At 47.9% G+C, this 22,898-nt stretch overlaps 1 protein-coding gene across 4 annotated transcripts in view; it reads right to left on the reverse strand.

The window, feature by feature from the left end:
• Window positions 1-22,601, reverse strand: part of ADAR (adenosine deaminase RNA specific) — a 40,007-nt gene extending 17,406 nt beyond the window's left edge. Inside the window, exon 1 of one of the 4 annotated variants that reach the window (XM_079760803.1) lies at window positions 22,491-22,601. Coding sequence is in view for 3 of the 4 variants with exons in the window: in XM_079760801.1 (XP_079616927.1) it covers window positions 4,737-4,751 (15 nt within the window). In the remaining variant the exon portion in view is untranslated. Of the gene's footprint in view, window positions 1-4,736; window positions 4,973-22,490 lie in introns of those variants that run through there. The other 3 variants (XM_079760801.1, XM_079760802.1, XM_079760800.1) reach the window with 3 other exon arrangements.
• Window positions 22,602-22,898: the final 297 nt, after the last annotated feature.

Consider the following 22,898-nt stretch of genomic DNA (forward strand, 5'->3'; position numbering starts at 1 on the left):
CCTCTCCCTCTCTGAAATCAACAAAAATATATGAATAAAACAAAACGAGATCGATAACCTAAAGTGCAAAGGGGCCAGGGGACCAGGGAATGGACTGCAGCACAGACCCCTTGTGTCTAAACCCTACCCTTTGGGTGATTAGAACAAAAAAAGATGTCAGTGGAAGCCAGTCCTGTGAGGCTATGACAGAGACCACCCAGGTCCATCGGCTCATCACCGCCACAATCTGGTTTTAGGGCAGATGGAGGATTCCTAAGAAAACAGACCATGTGCTCACACCTGGCGTGGTGCTCAGGCTTGGAAGGGACACTGGGCATGAGCTTCTAACCAAACCACCAGCTCACCTGATGAGTGGAGCTGGCAGGACCATTCCTGGAGACCTCAGCCCCGCCCTCCCACACTCCCTTAGCTCCCTCCCAAGAGCTGTTTCCATGGTTCCCTTGTGTCCTTCAGAATCCAGTTCCATGGGCACAGTCACACCATGTCCTCACCAACTGCCACATATCTACCAGAACCCGAGCACTTGTGACCTCTTCCCCCACCACACACCAGTGCTCATCCTCTCCCATGGTGGGGTGGAGGTGGGAGAGCCAGGGAGGGGCTCTCAGAAAATACTCTGGTACCTTCCTCTGGGGCTTGCAGACGGGTGTGTGTGTGTGTGTGTGTGTGTGTATGGCGGGGGGGGGGGGGGGAGAAGGAGAGAGTGGATGTGAGGTTGAGGGGGCAACAGCTGGGATCAATGCTTCCTCATGCTTGTCCCCTTGTCTGACTCTCCTGAAGGGCCAGGACCTGCAGGCTGGACCCTTTCAATAACCACATCCTCTGTTGCAATTAGGGGATCTTAGCACCCTTGCCAAGCCCCGTCACGGTCTCCTGGCTGTGGAGTTCCCCAATGACCACCACTCGTCTAGCTTCTTGCTCAGTCTCACTGTTACTCTGGCGGGGCCACCACCAAACCTCAAACCCTGAGACTCTCTTCCAGGGGTCAGCAAACCTTTTCTGGAAAGGGTCAGACAGTCTTCATTTGTAGCACAAACCAGCCACACACAACTTGAAAACGGTTAGGACAAGGGTCTCAAGGTCTAGGGAGCTCTCAATGTTATTTCCTGCTGGATGTTAAATGTAGCATAGCATTCTGCAGCTCTAACTGTAACCTGAAGACCAGAGGCACAGGAAAAATTACATGTAACTGACCGAAGAGTGTAGCTAAGCCATGGCTAAGCCTTTCTTTGGGGAGGCAGGGCTTTGGATAGGAACCCGGCCTCCTTTACTGGCTGCAAGGAAACACCTTGTGACAACCACGTCTGGGGCACCCCTTGAGTTCGGGAACAAACTTCACTTACAAAACAGGCCGCACTTGCTGACCCTGCTCTTTACTGATGGGAACTTCCGTTTGCAAGCTTCCTCTCCTTGCTTATGTGACCCCACGGCGGCCGGGGTCAGCCAGGCCCATCATCCCGTCCTGGTGTCACACCCCCCCTCACCCAGCCTGGATGCCATGGCCCGATTCCTTCTCCACCCGAAGCCCGCTGTCCCCTATTCCTGTTCCACCGGCTCCACGTGGTCCTGGAGAAGGACGGTGCCTCTTGCTAATGGGGCCATGAATTCCTTCTCAAACGTCAGTTAGATTTTCACTGCTGTTTGGTGGTCAGTTCAGTTCAACATGGTTCACTGTGGACTGAGCCTCTTTATAAATTCTCCTCCCACGGTTTGGTGACACAGCGGTTTGGTGACACAGCGGTTTGGTGACACAGCACCAAAGGTCTCCTCACCTTTTTTTCCTTATGTCTGCCCCTGTCCCTTCCTTCCACCCTTACATATTAGTCTCCAAGGTTTTAAGGGCCTCTTCTTCCTTCCCAGGCTGATTTCATCCACTCCCTCCACCTAAACTAGCCTCTTCAGAAACTGTCAAATCCATTCTCTCCAGCCACCACCTTGTCCTGAAGGTTAAAACGTGAATTTCTAAATGCTAGATAATCTGTTCACTTAGATATCCTACCATTACCTCAAATGCCGCATATTCCAACCAAATTCACCTTTCCCCTCAAGCCAGCCCCCTCTCCTGCTGTTCTTATTCCTGACAATGGCACCTTCTGCTCTTGGTTATTAAGGTGAGAAACCTGAGTCATCTTTGCTGCCTGTCTGCCTTCCTCCATCTAAACATCAGGCAGTTGCCAAGTCTTACCTTGTTGCCACCTCCGCATTTTCCCTTAAATGTGTCACTTACAGTTCCAGCCCCTCGGTACCTCTCACCTGGGCTCTGTAAGACAAGAGCCTCTAATCTTCCCATGCCTCTACATCCTAACCCAACGGGCCTGCTTCTCCCTCTGCGGCCACCTATTACAAGTCCAACCTGTCCTTACAGATCTCCTTAAATGCTGCTCTCCAGGAGACTTCTTCCGACTTCCGTCTCCCTCAGCTTCCAGCCTTTGAACTCCTCCTCCTCGGCACCTGTTACACTGCTTACTTTAGCTTTTATCAGAGCTATCGGTTTTTTAAATGGCGCACATAGACTGTAGTATATCTGAAAGGCGATTAACAATGTTAGGTATTCTAGAAATTATGCTCAACCCTCCCCTCCCAATAGTCCCATGTGGTACTGATGGGGGTCTGCAGCCGACTTCACAGGAAGCTCCTGGGGACAAGCACTGTGTCAGTTATCTCTGCATCCCCAGCGCCTAAGAGGGCTCCTGGCACAAAGTGGATCCCGAAACCTTTGTGGAATTAATGACCATGAACAAGACACCCCCAGAGACACAGTCCCTTCTCTTCTTGCTGCACACACTCCTTTCCCCAGCATACTGCTAGGGCCCAGGTGTGCGTGTACAGAGCGGGAGTCTGGCTCACAAAAGCTGAACTATGGGCATTTCAGCACTTCCCTGTTTGGTTCTTTGACTGACCTTGGTAAAATAACTGTTTCAAAATGGCTCAAGTCAGTTCCTAGCCAAATGCTTTCTAGATCTAAACTGCTTCTACTTGGCCAAAGTCTGCAAAACCTTTTAATGTCCATCCATATAAGAAGAGGAGAGTAAATTATGACATGTTCATGCTATGGAAGAGTACTCACAATTAAAAAAAAAAGTGTTGCGATCTATTTGTATTCACCTGGAGGAAATTTAGGCATGATAAAATGTTAAATTAACCAACAAAAAAAGTAAGCTGCAGAGAACATGCATGCTAGAACGCCCCGTTTTGTAAACACAAGAAGCACCCATGAATATGTGCGTGGGTGTGTGTGTGCACACGCTAGAATGAGTACAGAAAAAAGGATACATAAATTTGTTAACAATGGCTATTTTAGGGAAAGATTAGAGGGAGATTATTTTTTCTTACTCCCCAAACTACCACTTGAGAACAGCCATTTGCAGAAGCACTGAATGGGAGCGAGAGCAAGAAAGTGGGAAACCACCTCAGGTCGACCATTCTTAAATCCCTCCATCGCCACTCACCCACTGTGGTCTACGTATTATGAAAACCATGTAACAAGCCATTTAACATTCACTGCCCTACAAAATTACACTTCAATCTAGTCTCATATACTTAGGATCAAGAGATGAGTCACCACTTTTACTACATGGGCTCCATAAAGAAATGTATTGATATGTGTGAAAAACTGCTTTTCCTTAAGTGCCTAATTCTTTTAAAGAAAATATAAATAAAAAAGATATATATGTACATACATGTTTGTGTGTATATATGATCATGGTTATAGTTATAAGGCCATATGTTTTGACTTTATGTAGGCAAAACTCAGAATTATACACTAAAAAGGGTTTTACTGTGTAAATTTACCTCCATTTTTAATACATATACACGTATGTATGTAATACACACAAGGTGGGCGAAAGTAGGTTTACAGTTGTAATACAAATAATACAAGATTAAAGCCTGGCTGGTGTTGAACCAAGAGGTCACTGGTTGGATTCCTAGCCGGGGCACATGCCCCCATTGCGGGATCGATCCCCGGTTGGGGGCCCGCAGAAGGCAGCCGGACCATGTTTCTCTCTCATTGATGTTTCTATCTCTCTACCCCTCTCCCTTCCTCTCTCTAAAATCAATAAAGGCATTAAGCCCTGGCTGGTATGGCTCAGTGGATAGAGCGTCAGCCCTCGGACGGAAGGGTCCCGGGTTCGATTCCGTCAAGGGCCGCTGCTCTATCCACTGAGTCAAACCGCTCTGGCTGTCCTTTTATCTTTGTGTTTTTCCCTCAGAATAAGCGAAAGGGACGCAGACAGGACATATGCAGTCTTTGCCTAGCACAATGCGTTTGCGATTCACCTGTTGCATGCATCAGCCCTTCCCTCCTGTTCTTTGGCCAGGCAGCAGTCCATTACGTGGATGCATCCCTGTGTGTCATCACCTGTTTAAGGACATTTGGGTTTTCCAGTTTTTAGCGACAATGAATAAAGCGGCTATAAGCTTCCTCCTACAGGTTAAGGGCGGTTTTTCATTTCCCAGACGCCTCCAGGAGGTGCAGAGGATGCGGAGAGGATGCTAAAACAAAGCCTGCGGCCCAAGTGGGGCTCCAGGAGGGGTGCGGGCGAGCACCCGAGGTGCAAGCAGAAAGCGGAGGCGGCTTTGCCTGGCCCTGGGCTCCGGCCCTGCTCTCTGCCCACGTGCCTTTCCCCCACAAGCCCCCTTCCTCCTGCTGCTCCACACCAGACAGACACACACACACTCAGCGCACACAAGTCACCGACTGAAACGCGGGCGCCAGCGCGGTGGGCCGCCCTTACCTGCCTCAGGTCCATGGCGCCCCCCGAGGCATGTCCAGGCAGCGCGACCCTCCCCCCGGGCGGCCGTGGGTGTGCAGGGGTCAGGCTTCTGCTCGAGGCTTCGCAGGCGCACGGGGCGTGGGGGGGGCGTCCGGGGGGCGTCGGGGAGCCCGGACAGGAAGCGCTCCTGGGCAGGGAGGGTGAGCTGGGCTGCGAAATGGCTCCGGTTCAATTTCACTTTCGTTTCCCCGGAAGGACAGCCCCTTTGGAAAGTTTGGTCGGGGGCGGGGCTTGGGCAGCTCGGGGGGCGGGGCCTGGGCAGCTCGGGGGGGCGGGGCCTGGGCAGCGCGCCTGGAGCGGCTGGTTTCGCGGGGATCACAGCCCAAGGCCTCCTCGCAGAACTGGGCAGGGTGCTCTTTCTTTAGGAAAACAGCAAAATACCGATCGGGCTCGTGATGCCCCCCACCACCTCTCAGGCCTCCAAGGGATAAAGCAAAGGGAAACAAAGGCACCGGGAAAGAGGCGGGCGAAGTTCAAAGGGCTGACATCCCTGCGGTGCACTTACTCCTGCTCCTTGAAAACTACAAACTGGCACAACAGGGGAAAGCTGCCGTAGACTTCTCCTGCGGGCTCAGAAGGTGGCTCAGAGGGAAGCCCTCTCCATGCATATCCCCTTAATCTCACAGCAGCTCTGCGGGGCAGGCATGATTCCCAAGTTACAGATGTGGAAAACCTGGCCTCCCAGGTCTGACCGTGGAAAACGCACCGTCACACTCGTTCGGGTTCTGCTATGACTTTCTAAAAGATCACTGTGTTATCTACAGGAATAATTCAACTGATTTCATGATCATGCTTATGCACCTGCTCTCTTTTGTTCCAGGTTCTATAGCTCAATTCTAGTGCTCAGCAAACCCTCACCTGTGAAAAATTGCTTTTTCTGTGTTTAATTTTATTCCCACTACTTTTGAGATTTACAAGGCAGTCCCTTTACAGCATTATCACCAGCAGATGCCCTTCTCCACACTGTCCTCTTTTTAAAAAATATATAAATTTTTATTGATTTCAGAGAGGAAGGGAGAGGAAGAGAAAGAAACATCAAGGATGAGAGAGAATCATTGATCGGCTGTCTCCTCCATGCTCCCTCCTAGGGATCGAGCCCACACCGGGATCCAACTGTGACCTCCTGGTTCATAAGTTGAGGCTCACTCACTGAGTCACGCCGGCTGGGCTATATATTTGCCTTTGGAGCTATATAGTCTTTTCTGGGCAGGGAATGTGTGTTACATCCCCATATCCCTGGCATGTGACTTTCTAAATAAACTTCTTCTTATAATTTGAGTTTCTTGGTTCTGAATTCTTTCTTTGCTGAACTCAAGTACCGAGGTCTGGTACCATTCTGGTGTCATTTCACCACTAACAGCAACTGAAATGTCTATCAACAATAAAATGCATAAATGGTGGCAAATGTCTATGATGGAATCCTACATAATAAAAGGCTAATATGCAAATAGACCAAACAGCGGAAAAACTGAACAACTGATCTCTATGACATGTGCTGACCACCAAAGGGCATGTACGGAACATGGTGGGCGTTGGCCGCAGAGGGATGGTGGAGCAGGTGAGCGGGGGCACCAGACCAAGGCGGGGCGCCGGTGGCTGTCATCGGGTGAGCCTCTGGTGGTTACTGCAAATTCTTTGCTCTCACATGCTGTGTTCTCACCCAGCACGGGAGCCGCCACTCATACCCGCTGCCGATGCCCAGTGCTGGCCCTGATCGCTCGGTGCCATCAGCGGGTGCAAGCGGCGGCTGCTGGCCCCAATCATCCCTCAGGGTTTCTCCACCTCCCCCTGCTCCTGAGGGGCAATCAGGGCTGGCAGCTGCCGCTCGCACCCACAGCCAGTGGCAGACCACCAGTTGCACCCGCTGCCAGGTGCCAGCCCTGATCGCCCCTCAGGGCTTCTCTAATCCCCCCCCCCCCCCCCGCTCCTGAGGGGTGATTGGGGCAGCAGCTGCTGCTTGCACCCGCTGATGGGAGCGATTGGGGCCGGCACCAGCAGCGGGTGTGACTGGGGCTGGCGCCATCAGAGTGCGTGGGAGTGGCAGTGGTGGGAGAGGGCGGGAGGGGCTGAGTGGGGGTGCGGAGGATGGGCCGAGACCCACCCCTGTGCCCACTGCAGCCTCGTGGCCCACAGTTCCTGTCAAGGTGCACGAACTTGTGCACTGGGCCCCTAGTATTATATAGCAACAAAAATGGAAGAACTAGAACCACATGCAACACAATGAGTAATCATCTAAACATGATATGGAGAGAAACCATAGACATATTATATGGTTCCATTTACATAAAAGTCCCAAACCAGGCAAAATTAAACTACAGTGTGCACTGCATAAAAGACAGGATGGTGGTTACCTGGAGGGAGGAAGGGGCGGGGGTGTGACTGGGAAGGAATGTGCTGGGTGCTGGTGATGTTTTAGCTCTTGACTTAGGTGGTGATTACATCTATGGTTGCTTTCCAGTAGTTCATTAAGATACACACTTATGCTCTAAGCTGTACATCACCATTTTATAAGGCGAAAAACAAGAACAAACCCTCACCACAACCATTCCAGCCTCTTCCCACATTCTATTTTCCATTTAAGTCAAATGAGTTAGTCTTACCTCTCCTTCCTTGCCTCCGGACTAAACAATTCCACAGCCCTTAATCCTCCTACGAGAATGTTCCAGAAAAGTCTTAATCACTGCTGTGTGCAGGGGAAAGGGCGCTGCTGCCCCCATCCCTTCCAAGCAGATGGAAAACGGTTTCCTACGCGGAGGGTCAGATTGTTCCTCGAAAGAACAACTACTCCTGTCATTTAATCTTAGCAGCTCAGGTAACTGTGGACAGTCTTATTCATACACATTTCATCCACAACCCCCCCCCCCCACCCCCAGTAATTGTTCCAGCTCCCACAGGGTGGGAGGTAGTGACATAAACCTTTATGCTATTCTACTGCAGGGACTTGATGCGTCGGGTGAAGCTCTTCACACCACAAGTAACAGGATGATTAGAGAAAATTTCAGAAAATACAGACAAGCAGTCAAAATGATCCCTACTCCTTCCCTGTTGCTCATCAGGCCCTTCCCTTCCTGTTCCCCGTGCATATAGCGGCACCGGTGCACGCTGGGCTCCTCTCCTGATGCGGGTGCTCGCCTCCCAGGGGTGAGTGCCTGCCGCCCCGCTGTGAAGGAACGGAGGGCTATTTACTGACAACCACCCAGATGGCTGAGCGTTCCCATCTAAAACGAGGTGTGCATAAAAAGCCCCTCACTGGCGAGCAAGGCTTTCCCATAGCACTGCGCTCCAGCTCCGTATGAGCGAGCCTTCAGGGCCCTGGACTCCCCCGTTATGGAGAAGGACGGTTTCATCTGGCTACTGCGCTGGTTTTAGTTCCCAATTCCTGCTATTCTTGCTTCTTCACTATAAATAACTGCTGGTCTGGCTTGTGGTGGCTCTTCTGTTTAATCGCACTGTGTGCAGGGATGAGGATCTACAAGTCTTTTCAGTCTACAATTTCCTATAACCAGACTCCTGCACATATGGGCTACATCCAATTGGATCATCTCTCTCCCTATGGTAACGCAGATGTCTGCAAACTCCTTCCACATTTGCTCGTACAGTGATCCTGCAACAGAAATGTATTGCCTGCAAATGCGTGCTACTAAACTTGCAACATATTATCAAAAAATGTAATAAGTAACTGTTATTTTTAATTACTAGGTCATTGTTTTAGAAAGGGTATGCACATAAATAAACTCATGTTCTTATCTTGAGTCCTAGGAAATACATAATAAGCAATTTGTAGAGTTGCGAGGACAAATTTAATGGCTTCCTTTTTGTGTTGTTTCTTTTCGCTTCTTTATCATTGGGTTTTTATTCCACTGCAACAGTTACTGCTACATCAACATAATTTCAAAATCTCAGGGGCTCCCACAGTAACCCCATCTGCTTTGATAGACTGTGAGGCTTTCTGCAGACAGACTAGTGAGTTGCCTAATTGGCTGAGTAGGGCTCCACAGCTGTATTTATGCTGATACATATACTCTATTGATGTTAATGATTAGACCGGCGTTTTTTTTAGACTGGCTTTTGAAGTTACAAGAAACAAGAGATGCCTCAGGTATCCCCAGAAGAAACATGTCTCCCAAAGTGGGTAAGTGCCTGTACCCCAAGTTATCTGGTAAATGAAAAAAGGCAAGTGGTATTTTATAATTACCTATAAGCACCAGGCATTGTGATAGTAGGTATCTATAATAATAAAAGCGTAATATGCTAATTAGACTGGACGACCTTCTGGACAAAGCCGGGGCTGCGAGGGAAGCCTGGGTCCTGGGTGCCTGCCGGCAGCAGGGAGAAGGAAGGCCTACTCTTGCACGAATTTCGTGCATTGGGCCTCTAGTTATCATATATTAAGGCTATCATATTAGTAATAGTGTCAAAACAATACTACTAACAATGGCTAACAGGCCTCTGCTGAATATTTTAACATGTAAGTTTAAACAGTTAATGTTCACTTAGCCTCATAATAACCCCACAAGATGACCCTGCAACTTGTGGTTTTATGCATTAAGCCCTGACACCCTTCACCGGCCCTCCTATGCTAGGTTGGTCTGGCATATACCACCTGACTGCCCTCTAGTTTGGCTCTGACCAGCACAGAGAGGGTCTGCTATGGGCCCACATTTGGATTCTGCTGAGTCAGGGTCCAAAGGGGGGCCTCCCACTCACGTCTGCCTTCTCCCCCTCTTCGCTCTGACCCAGCCTGTGGGCGGCTGGGCCGAGTCCCACCTTCCGGCCAGGGCAATGCTCCCCGTCCGTGCCCGCAGGAAGCAGCGGGGCCGCGTGCAGTCCTGTTGCAGGCAGGCCGGCAGGCAGCCGCGGCCCGGGTTCTGCAGTGCTTTCTAGGGAAACGGGCTGCTTTTACCAACAGCTAAGTGCAGAAAGCCAATTTGCCAAATGGCCAATTCTCTAAATAACCAATTTACTAAGCAACCAATATGCTGAATTAACTTTTTTTCACAGCTCTCATCTTTGTCTTCCTTAAAAAAAAAAAAAAAAAGGCATTTTAGGATTAAAAAAATTTTTCCCCTTTATTGATTTTTAGAGAGAGAGGAAGGAAGAGGATAGATAGAAACATCATCGAGAGAGAAACATCATCGATTGGCTACCTCCTGCACGGCCCCCAACGGGGACTGAGCCTAAAACCTAGGCATGAGCCCTGATCGGGAATCAGGGAATGGAACCTGGGACCTTCTGGTTCAACCGCTGAGCCACACCAGCCAGGCTCACCTTCCTCTTTTCAATTCTGCCGTCATAATAGTATTAGAGGAAATGTATGCTGCCCATCTCCCTATTGCTGTAGAGCTGGACACTGAAGTGGAGACTAGGGGACAGAAGAAGGGGTGAGGTTGAGGGACTCTTGTAGAACTGATTCTCTGGGAACTGACCTAGAGCCATTTCCAGGGGTCTACAGTCTTCTTTCCAAAGGGAATGAACAAGGCTTTGCTGTACCTAACAGCAATCTTTTTTTTTTTTTTGTTAATCCTCACCCAAGGACATTTTTTTCCATTGATATTTTTAGAGAGTGGGAGGTAGGGCGGGGGCGTGGGGAGGGAGGGAGGGAGGGAGGGAGGGAGAGGGAGAGGGAGAGGGAGAGAGAGAGAGAGAGAGAGAGAGAGAGAGAGAGAGAGAGAGAGGAAGGGAGGGAGAGGGAGGGAGAGGGAGGGAGGAGAGAGAGAAACATTGATGTGAGAGAGACACATCCATTGGTTGCCTCCTGCATGTGCCCCAAGGGGCTGGGGATGAAACCGGCAACCCTTTGGTGCTCGGGTCAGCGCTCTAACCATTCAGGAACACTGGCCAGGGCCGAACACATATCTTTAAAAGCATTGCCTTCAGCATTGACAAGTTCACAAAAACTTGCATCTACACACATAGAGGAGAAGGCGTGTGAAGACAGTGCAGAGAGAGATCTGAAGATGCTGCCCTTGAAGACTGGAGTGATGTGGCCACAAGCCAAGTAATGCAGGCAGCACCAGAAGCTGGAAGAGGCAAGGAAAGGATCTTCCCTAGACAGAGCCTCTGGAAGGAGCGCAACCCTGTGACACCTCAATTTCAGCCCAGAGATACTGACTTCTGACTTCTGGCCTCCAGAAGGTGACGGGATAAATTTCTGTTGTTTTAAGCCACCAGATTTGTCACTGCCGCTGCATGAAACTAATACACCATCCTTGACAGGCAGTGCGACCAGGAGCTCTGAAGGCAGGGCGAGGCTAGCCTAGGCCGTGCTCTGCAGCCAGGCAGTCCTGCATTTGAGGGTTTCAAAGGGAAAGGGCTGAAACAAACCAGTTGTCCTAGATCAGTGGTCGGCAAACCGCGGCTCGTGAGCCACATGCGGCTCTTTGGCCCCTTGAATGTGGCTCTTCCACAAAATACCACGTGCGCGTACAGTGCGATTAAAACTTCGTGGCCCATGCGCAGAAGTCGGTTTTCGGCCTGGGCGAGTCTATTTTGAAGAAGTGGCGTTAGAACACTCAAGGGGCAAAGAGCCGCATGTGGCTCGCGAGCCGCGGTTTGCCGACCACTGACCTAGATGACACAAGCACAGCTACAATGTCCACTTTTCAGTTAAGTCAAATAGTACGGCCTTCTCACTATGGCCAGCAAAATTAGAGTTTTTATTTGAAAAAATAAAAAGGGATATTCTTAAATACAACAGACTACCACAAACCAATAGCCAATGCCATATTTAAAAGGGAATAGTTAGGCATTCACACTAAAATAACTCACCATTACCACTATTCTATTATTTCCTTAATTCTGAGATGTCCTCCAAACATTTATGATACTGGGATGTGAAATCATACATTTCATATATTAGTCCCCAAAAACTATTACTAAATTGATAGCATGTTCTCATGCTCAATGGTCTTAGAATCAAAGAAATATGGCATTTAACATGGTTTTGGAAAGTCTTGCATATTCTGTAACACAAAACAAATAAAAGATAAACTATTAAAGGGAAAAAAATCCAGATTATTTGCAGATCATAACCATAATTAATACAAGATTATCTAAAAAACTCTTAAAACCAATATTAATCAAGGAATATGGCTGGATATAAGAGAAATATACAAAACAAAACAACTTCCTTATATGAAAAATACCATATTCTTAATAGCAAATAAAACATTTTAAGAAAGAAACATCTATGTAAATCTTAAGAAATGTGAAGAGCCTATAGGAAAAGTATGAAACTGCTGAGAAATAATGTCTTAAATAGGATAGACCAGCCCCAAATGTGATAGCCAAATAGTTTATAAAGCCAATTAGTGCCAAATTAAGTAACAGTTTACTGCAAACTCTAATAAGGGTAAAGGAAGTAAGGAGTGGACACCTAATAAAAATGATTCATCTAAAGTTCAAGTGCAAAAACAAACTGGCAAGAATGGCCAAAATATTCTGTTAAAAAGAGGACAGCTATGCTGATTAAGTAAAGGCAGTACTGACATAACACAGGAATGGAGCTACAGACTAACAGAGCAGCAACACATTCCCCAAAATAGACCCTAGTGTGTGTACGGATCTAATGCCTGGTACGTAGGAACCAACCGCAGTAGGGAGGGAAAGAAAGGTCAGTCAATACAGAGAGCTAACTGGTTGGCTTTTAGGGATAAAATCTATTTAGAGCCTTGCCTTATATTAATAAACCAATATAAATTATAAATGGATTAAAGGATTATTTGTAAAGTGTTTTAAATAAAAACACTAATAAACAAAGGCAGTGTGCATGACTTGATCTGTTTCACAGCAATGGGAGACATCACAAAGAGAAAACTGACATCGGTTCGCTGCAGTTAATGGCTAGATAGCTCAGTTGGTTAGGGCATCATCCCAACACACCAAAGGTAGTAGGTTTGATTCCCGGTCAGGGCACATACAAGAAGCAACCAATGAATGCATAGATAAGTGGAACAACAAAAATGTTTCTTTCTCTCTCTCAAATGAATAAATTTAAAAAAATTTTAATTCTGTACTTCAAAAAAGTGATGTAGAGTTTGAATATGTTCATAGTAAAAAGTTAAAAGAATATTAATAAAAAATGGAAATGGACAATGAATCACAGTTAAAACACATATGCAGGACATAGTCAATCTATAATAATAAAAGCATAATATGCTAATTAGACCAGATGTCCTTCTGGATGAAGCCTGGGCTGCCAGGGAAGCCGGGGTCCCGGGTGCCAGAGGGAAGCCAGTGCTGGCAGCTGGGAAAAGGAAGGCTTACTCTTGCACGAATTTCATGCATCGGACCTCTAGTATGTATATAATGTATAAAGCCCACATACTTAGACAAGATAGCACATACATAGCTCTATGGGTCAGCACTATAGTTTATCTTTTAATCCTCAGGGCCATCTTATGAAAGATATACACGATCACTGTCCCATATTACAGAAGAGGAAACTAAGGCAGAACAAAGCTATAGAGGTTGTTCCAGGTAGCAGTCGGAGCTCAGACTCCAAAGTGGGTGCTCTTGGCCATGGCACTGAGCCCCCCACTAAAAGTGCAGTCAGCAAAAGGCAATCCACAAAAAAGGAAGCACAGATGCCCATCAACATGTGGTGAGATGTCCAATCACACTAATAATTAAGGACATGAAAATGTGATACTATTACATTTTCATTCATAAAATCAGCAATTAAAGAAATGCAATTTCTCAGCGCTGGCTGGGGGTTCCATGGCTGCTTTCACAATCGAATCTTGAACTCTAGGAACCCACCTGGCCCCCTCCAAAATGTTCTCACATACGATCAGGTTACCTCCCATCTACTTTCTTTAAAGTGGCTACCCATTGCTCTTTGGATAAAGGCCCAAGTCCATAGCAAGGTCTGCAGTGTGCCCCCACTCCATGGCCACGCCTACCCTAATCACACTTCACAAAAGGCATCGTCCACCCTGTTTGCCCACTCCTGCAGCCTTGTAGGAAGCTTTCTTCATAATCCTTAGCACTAGTTGTAGTTGTATGATCATTTAAGTGGTAATGTCTTTCTTTCCTGAGCAGAACAAGTCTTGTAACCCCATGACCCAGCCCAGTGCTTTGGCTGTAGAAGGTGCTCATCAGCCCAGCCGGTGTGGCTCAATGGTTGAGCGTGGACCTATGGACCAGGTCACTATTCGATTCCCAGTCAGGGCACATGCCTGGGTTTTGGGCTTGATCCCCAGTAGGGGGCATGCAGGAGGCAGCCAATCAATGATTCTGTCTCATCATTGATATTTCTATCTCCCTCTCCCTCTCTTAAATAAAAAAATATATATTTTTAAAAATATAAATACATATTGCATAAAACTTGCCCTTCAGAAGCTCAGTATGGTAATAGAAACAGTCATGTAAACAAATTAAAATACAATGTGATAAAACCACAAGATACCACTTCACAACTATCAGAACGGCTAAAATAAAAACTCGAGATAGCTAGTATTGGTCAGAATATGGAGCAACTAGAACTCTTGCACACTGTCGGTGGGAATGTAAAATGGTACAAGCAACTGGAAAACCGCTGGGCAGTTTCTTCTAAGGTTAAATACATAACTACCCTACGACCCAGCACCTGATACAGAAAAATGAAAAGAAATGGCATAAAAAGACAGACAAGAATTGCCATAGAACCGGGCTAGGAGAAAGGGAAGGGGGAGTTGCTGTTTAATAGGTACAGAGTTTCAGATTGGCAAGATGAAAACGTTCTGGAGATGTGTCACAATGTGAATAAATGTAACACTACTGAATTGTACCTTAAACATGGTTATGATGGTAACAATAATAATGTTCATAGACCTTTATTCTTAACTAGTGACCCGGCGTGCGAAACCGCACGAGACCTGGGACCCTGGGGCTCCTTGATGGATTGCCCCAAAGAGGTAGGCCAGAGCTGGGGGCCCCACCTCTGCGGTGCTCGCAGCCGCGGGACCCCCAGGCCCCGCCCACCCGCTGCGCAAGCAGCCTCCTGTGACCGCGTGACAACCACCTAGGCCAGTGACGGGCAACCTTTTGAGCTTGGTGTGTCAAACTTCGCCAAAAAACTGAGCATAACTCGGGTAGTGTGTCACTTTGAGGAAAAAACTAACTCCAAGACTCTAGTCGCAAATGTTTCATCCTCAGGAGCAGCAAATGTTTTATCCTCGGCATGAGGCCACGTGTCATCAGAAATGGTTATGCGTGTCAGTGCTGACACGTGTGTCATAGGTTCGCCATCACTGACCTAGGCTATTATTGGTATAGATCAGTGGTTCTCAACCTTTCTAATGCCGCGGCCCTTTAATACAGTTCCTCATGTTGTGGTGACCCCCAACCATAAAATTATTTTCGTTGCTACTTCATAACTGTAATTTTGCTACTGTTATGAATCGTAATGTAAATATCTGTGTTTTCCGATGGTCTTAGGCTCTATAGCAGCGGTTCTCATGTTGTCATGACCCACAGGTTGAGAACCGCTGCTGTAGAGCCTAAGACCATCGGAAAACACAGATATTTACATTACGATTCATAACAGTAGCAAAATTACAGTTATGAAGTAGCAACGAAAATAATTTTATGGTTGGGGGTCACCACAACATGAGGAACTGTATTAAAGGTGGCGGCATTAGGAAGGTTGAGAACCACTGGTATAGAGAGATAGCCTCAAACTGGAAACAAACCAAATGTCCATCAACTAACTGAAGAATGAACAAACCATTGAGGTATAGTCATACAGAAGATATTGACACATGCAACATGGTTTAACCTCGCTGGAAGAAGCCATGCACAAAAGTACAATTCCATTTACTTTAAATTTTAGAACAGGCAAAACTAACATACAACGATTGACATTAGAACAGTAGTGGCCCCAGGGGATGGTGGTGACTAGAAAGGAACGTGAGGGAACTTTCTGGGGTGATGGAGATGTTTTATTCTCTTGATCTGAATAGTGATTAAATGGATAGACTATATATTTGTCAAAACTCACTGAATGGCACACATAAATGATGTGCTACTTATTGCAAAAAGAGTTAGGGAGACAATGGGGTAAGGGCACCGGAAGAGGCTAAATTCACCATCTTGGCTACCACTCATCATCTGGGCCACACACACATTCAGCAGAACAAGAATACTTTCTTAAACCAGATCAACAGACACAGGTAAACACTTTCATGCAGCAATTTATGGAAATGCTAAGAACATTAAGATCATCATGAGAAGTATACATGTATCTGAATCTCAGTTTTGTGGCGCAAGCTTTGATATTTTGATCAATTATTTTTTAAAATGTATTTTTATTGATTTCAGAGAGGAAGTGAGAGTGAGAGAGAAAGACAAACATCAACAATGAGAGAAAATCATTGATTGGCTGCCTCCTGCATGTCCCCTCCTGGGGATCGAGCCCACAACCTGGGTATGTGCCCTTGACTGGAACCGAACCTTCAGTTCGCTGCTCTATCCACTGAGCCAAAATGGCGAGGGCCTGATCAATTATTTTAAAAATGAAAAATATGTCATGTAGCACTAATGCAAGGATCTTTAAAAGGAAACACAGACCTTTATCTAATTCAAACTGATTTAATGTAAACATTACATAATATTTTCATCAAATATCTTGTCATAATCTGAAATAAAACTGAAAATTAGCTTTTTAAAGTAATAGGTCAAAAAGCAAACTATAAAAGACTAGAATACAGAATGAGGAAAAAACATTTTAAAGCTTACAAGCAAAGGAAGAAAAATTTAAAAACACAAAATATGTCTACATAAAAATGAAAAATATGCCGAAACCGGTTTGGCTCAGTGGATAGAGCGTCGGCCTGCGGACTCAAGGGTCCCAGGTTCCATTCCGGTCAAGGGCATGTACCTTGGTTGCGGGCCCATCCCCAGTAGGGGGTGTGCAAGAGGCAGCTGATCGATGTTTCTCTCTCATCGATGTTTCTAACTCTCTATCCCTCTCTCTTCCTCTCTGTAAAAAGTCAATAAAATATATATTTTAAAAAAATGAAAAATATGTATGTTTGATGATAAAGCCAAAATTATATGGCGAACACCAAACTGGAAAAATATTCACAGCAAATAAAGTTTTTTATAATGAGCATATACTCATGTGTGTTAGAAAATTTGTGTAATTTATAAAAATAACACAAGGGACCGGACAAAAATTTTAAACACAAAAATTAAAAAAAAAACAAGATAAAATGGTTAATATGCATATGCAAAGAGTTCAAACTTAAACATATAACAAAAATGCAAATTAAAATGAGATGCCATTTTTCAATTGATGAACATCAAAAAGCTGTTCCTTTTTTAGTTAAAATACCCAGTCCTGGAGAGGGCAGGGGGGGAGAGGGCCAGGGGAAAGGGTGGGCATCGCGTGTATACGGGCATTCACTTTAGGGAAGCCAACCAGGACTAAGCACTACGAGAGGGTGGGGGTAAATAGCAGCGTGTCACCTCAAGTCTACAGTATTTCCATGAGAACTTTTCTTCTGTGTTAAAAGAAACAAATGGGAATTCCCCACCTCCTTTTGTTGTTGTTGGTGAGCATGACACGAATGGCATTCAGCAAGGCACCACAATAACCAGGAAGATGGAGGTGAGTGGGAGATAAGGTTTTGGACCTCCCTGGGAGAGCGTGAAGGGCAGCTGAAGGACAGAGTTCACTCTGGGCCACTGCCCCCTCTCCCATACAGCTCTGCACCCCCAAGCAGGGCGGCTCTGCCCCGGGGAGCAGTGGTGGGAGAAGCGGAAGCACCCCGCGGCAGCTTTGGAAAAGGCAAGTGCAGATCAGCATGCAGAACGTGGCTGCATTTGGAAACGAAGCAACAACCAAATTACATACATAATATTTACTTCATTAGTAGCTATAACTGTACAATCCTAAGGAAAGGTCAGGAAGGAGACACACATCGAGCTATTATCAGTAGCTCTACCTCTGGAGGATGAGGTGAGCTGGATGGAGAGAGGTCTCCTTTCTTTTATACTTTTCTAACCTGAAATAATAATAATAGTTATTATTATTTAGCAATAATAATAATAATTATTATTATTTAGCCTTTCTTGAGTGTTCTGGTACTTAAAAAGAACAATGTTTGGAAGTGCACAAGCTTTGATCCCAAAACTCTGGTCAAAGAATGAGTTGTTATTTATAAAGGGTTTAGAACAGTGTCTGGCATACTGTAAGTGCTGAAGAAAATGTTTTAAAAACATAAATAAGGAAAAAGACCCAAACTATAGAAAAAGCCTTCATATACAACCCATCGTAGTTTGGAAAGGTTTGAGGGAGTCCAATATCTGAAAGGGGGGAATTTCCAGGCGGCCTCTCATGGGGCCTGACCCTCGGCCTCTGCAGGTATGCACCTGGGGGAGAGGTTCTGGCCTTCCAGGATGGGCCGCGTGGTACCCGAGTTCACGGACATTTACAGGATGGGCCGCGTGGTACCCGAGTTCACGGACATTTACAGGATGGGCCGCGTGGTACCCGAGTTCACGGACATTTACAGGATGGGCCGCGTGGTACCCGAGTTCACGGACATTTACAGGACGGACCCCGTGGTACCCGAGTTCACGGACATTTATAGGACGGACCCCGTGGTACCCGAGTTCACAGACTTTTACAGGATGGACTGCGTGGTACCCGAGTTCACAGACTTTTACAGGATGGACTGCGTGGTACCCGAATTCATGGACATTTACAGGATGGACCCCGTGGTACCCGAGCTCACAGACTTTTACAGGGAGAGCGGTATCAGGTAGATCGGCATCCTCATCAACACCATGCCAGCATTTTCTCGCTGTGGGCAGATTTTCATTCATTTGTTTAGTAACATTCATTAAGCACATACTATGTGCCTGGCACTGTCCTAGGCCTTAGAGATACAGCAGTAAACAAAATGAAAAGCCTTTTCCTATTATTTTCATGAAGCTGATGTTCTCGTGAGAAGACAGGCAATAAGCAAATAAATATGTCAGGTCAACTGGGTGCACGCGCTCTGAAGAAAAAGCATGCAGGCTAAGCCTGGGCGGGGGGACACAAAGCAAAGAGCACCCCTGTCCTTGAGGGCTCTCAGTCTAGAGAACTGACCAGTTTAGACAACGAACAAACAAATCAAACGGCTGAATTGTGTTGAGGTGTTTACGGGAGCACAGTGAAGTGAGGGGCGCCTAACTCACTGATGGAGGCCAAGGGAGGCTTCTAGAAGGAGAGGCCTCACCTGAAACCGAAAGGAAGACAGCCATTGGCATCTAGGGGGAGGGCAGCCTGAAGGGCAGATGCAAAGGCGTGGAAGGGATAGAGAACACGTTTGATGCCACAACAGGACAAGTGTGTGATGGACAAACAACAGCAGGTGGATTCCTTTCAGCTGGAAGGCTCTGGAAGGGCCTCAAAGAAGTGGAAGCACATACAAACACGTGTATGCCTGTAGACACACATGCTCAGTGTAGTCATCTGCTGTTTTCGCCTGCTGAGTACTTCTGTACTTCCCCCTCCCATGTGGTTATAGAGAGGCAGTTTATTCCTTCGTCCCAGGAGGGGGCCTGTGACACAGACCTGTCCCATCAGTCACAGATCTTTCCCAAGTATTTAATTTTGCAACAAACTAGTATCTACTTGTCCACAGTGATTAGTTTACAATGCTAGCAGACAGCGCTGAGCTCACAGGCTGGGGGCTGCCAGGAGTCAGACTTTGCAGTACGTGTAGCGAAAACAGCAGGAGAGACTGAGGCTAATAAACCAAGAGGAGGAGAGAAAGGCAGGGCCAAGAGAGTCCTCATGATTTCATTTCAGCCTCATGACCCAGCCAGGCCTGAAGCTCTTCTTCGAATTTCCTAGTTAAATGCTCCGCGAGGGGAAAATAGCCCGGCCGGCCTGGCTCAGTGGTTGAGCGTCAACCTAAGAACCAGGAAGTCATGGTTTGATTCCGTCAGGGCACATGCCCAGGTTGCGGGCTCAATCCCCAGTGGGGGGCGTGCAGGAGGCGGCCGAGCAGTGATTCTCTCCATCACAGATGCTTCCATTTCTCTTCCTCTCTGAAATCAATGGGAAAACCCATTTTTGCTTGTTAGTTTACAATGGTTTTCTGTCATTTGCAACTCGATTAATATACCCCCTTTTGGGGAAAGTACTTCACTGTGCGTGTGGTCGTGGGGTACAGAAAAAAGGGAGGAGGGAGGATGGGTTATGTCAGAGGGTTTCTCCCATCAAGCTTGATGAAGATGGCGAAACAGGTAGCTTCCAGGCATCTGAGAGGACCTAGAAGCAGCAACAAAAGCTCTTTGGTGTGTAAGTCGCAGTTTATATGGATGGGTTCTATTAACCTTGTGAGTTCCTAATAATTCACCGTACAGCCACTTTGCCATTCCCACATTAATGTACCATCAGTCACAGATCTTGCCCAAATATTTAATTTTGCAACCAACTAGTATTTTGAACTCTTTACCCCTGATACCAAACATTCATCCAGTGTTCTCCAGCTTAACTCGAGCAGCTGTAGCCATTATGGTCCAAGTCTAACAGATGTTACAGCGAAATAAACGACTGTATCTCAAGAGATCACCACAGAAGCCCAAAAGCTTAGGTCCTGTTGTTCACACATCTTAAAACTCTAATCAGTTGGTCACAGATAACAAGATCAATCTTGGTCTCAAACACAGCTTCAAATCTTTAAATCCAGGAATCAGAAAGATGCTCATATTACATATAGCTGGGCTTAAGGGAACCTTTGTGTATTAAGAAATGGGTCTCCTTCTGGCAGAAAGAACACCTTAAGATTTTCTTCTTCTTTCCACGGGCATTTACCAACTACCTGTTGTGTGCCCGTGATCCCAGCACTGTGTGCCCACAGGCCTTTCCTTTTTTTTCTGGGTGAAAAGGCCAAATCTGGTTTCACATCTGGACAACGCGGGGCAAAATAAAAGGTAATTTATCACTGGACAATCTGAGATGTTATTCTTGCGGCAAATACTGGCCCTCTACTCTGCTTATGCCTCCCTTCCCCCGCTACACAGGTCCACATTTCCAGGACTCTGGCCACTGAAAAATAACAAGACCCAAACTACAAGCCTGAGGGCCTGGGTTCAAGTTCCAGTTCTGCCATTAGGAGTCTTGGCCAAGACTCACCTTTTCCATCTGTAAAATGGGGATAAAAATTATTGCTCTGGATTGCTGTTGGGATTAAATTAATCAGCACCTGGAACGTGCCTGGTACAGTGTAAGGCACCTAACAAGTGCTCAATGGAAAGAAGCTATAATTAATAAGAATAAAGTGAGGCCTTCACCTCTTTCCATTTCTAAAATGTTGCGGTCTATAGTAGAGAGATTATGTGTTTTGAGATTCACCCTTCCACCTACCCGCACCTGTCCCCCCCAGCCCGCTGAGTCTGCTTGATCATATCTAGCGGAATAGCAAACATCCAAAATAGCAAAAAGTCCCCCTGCTTCTCAAGCAGCTGTAACAATGGGAAACCTTCGGAGGGAGGGAGCAAGTTCAAGTGCCTGGGAGCTGTGCCCTTACTAATAATAGCTAGACACTTCAAATTCTGACAACAACCCTGCAAGGTAGATATAATTATCCTCCTTTTGTAGATAAGACCACGTAGGAGAAGAGTGGCTCACTCAATGTCACTCAGCTGGTAAAGGGCGGGCCGACTCCAAAGTTCAGGCCCCTTTCCGCGGTGTCCGGGCACCCCCTCCCCCAGCAAGCACTCAACTGTTTGTCAAATAATCAAAAAGTGAAAAGGATATTCCAGGACCTTTGAAACGATGGGAACAAGCCTTCTTTGGTAAAGAAAGAAGTTGGCATCATCACTCACATTTGCTCGACCATTTAATGCTCCTGTGCTCTCTGCTTCCAAGGACCTATCCCAGCAAAACCAGCCTCCCTCGCCGGCCACGGCCACGGCCACGGCCACGGCCACGGCCACGCGCAGGCCTGTATCCTCCTTTAGCTGCCCAGACTCTGCTCCCTCAGCTAACCACCCAACCGCGTTTAAAATCCAACGACAGGTGTCTCCTTTTGAAAGGCAAGTTCCCCCAACTCTGACACCAACTCGCAACACCTGAGGCAGGCTTACCTTCTCATGGGCGCCAGAATCCAGCCCAGCCGATGAAGGAAGGGGAGGTGACGCAACGAGGCCTCCTGCAGCAGGGCCAGACCCAGGCGGAGCGCGGCGGCCGTGACCCCGCAGTGGGCTCCCGCGGCGGCCGCCTACGCCATCCCTGCGTCAGGCCGGGCCAGGGCGGCCGCTGCGATCCCAGGGGCGCGGCGCGGGCCTCTGCAGCGAGGGCGCCTCGGCACAGGAAGGCGCGCGCCGGGGCCAGTCGGGCGCCTCGCAATCCAGTCACTCCTCGCCTCGGGGAAGCAAGGGCCTGTGGTACCCAACTGTTGGGCACAACCTGGCACGCGCGCCCGAGCATCCGTGCGCAGCCTCTGCTGCCCACAGCCGCGCACACACGGGCGCGCACACGGCACAGCCACCCGGGCCCAGGCGCCCGCCTCCCCGCCAAGGCTGCAAGCCCAGCCGCTGCCCCCAGGCCCCGCATCCCGACCCGGCCCCGCATCCCGACCCGGCCCCGCGACCACCCTCGGAGCCCACGCGGGAGCCCACGCGGGAGCCTCCGCGCCACCCCTCCCATCAGAGTCCGAGCCCGGACAGGCGGCGCGAGCCGGGCGCCCGGCCCGGGGAGGTGATGGCGAAGGAGGGAAACAAGCCTCTTACCGGGTCTGGTCGGTCTCCGGATGCAGCCCACGGCGGAGGCTGCCACGGCCGCCCGGCGCTCCCCCCGCCCGCCCCCACCACGTCGCTCTCCGCCGCCGGACGGGAATCAAAGGCCCGGGCGCGGCTTGGTGACATCACCGGCGCGCCGCGCGTGGGAGGCGCACCACGTGATTCCTCCCTCTTTTGTTTGCGTCCTACTTAAGCGGGGATGGTGTTGCTCTGTCTCCCTTGGGTTTTTACCGATCTGCTAATGGCATCGTGGGCGCGACGGGGAGCAGGTGGTACCTGGGTGCATTTTTGCTCAGAGCCTTGATTCAGCTCCTCAGCCATTTATAACGTAGTTGGGCCAGAAGGCCTGGGAGGTCTGTGGGTACCATACACGTTATATAGGTTCTATAGAGGGCCCTC

The sequence above is a fragment of the Cnephaeus nilssonii genome (genome assembly GCF_951640355.1).
Source record: "Cnephaeus nilssonii genome assembly, chromosome: 21".
NCBI classification, from domain to species: domain Eukaryota; kingdom Metazoa; phylum Chordata; class Mammalia; order Chiroptera; family Vespertilionidae; genus Cnephaeus; species Cnephaeus nilssonii.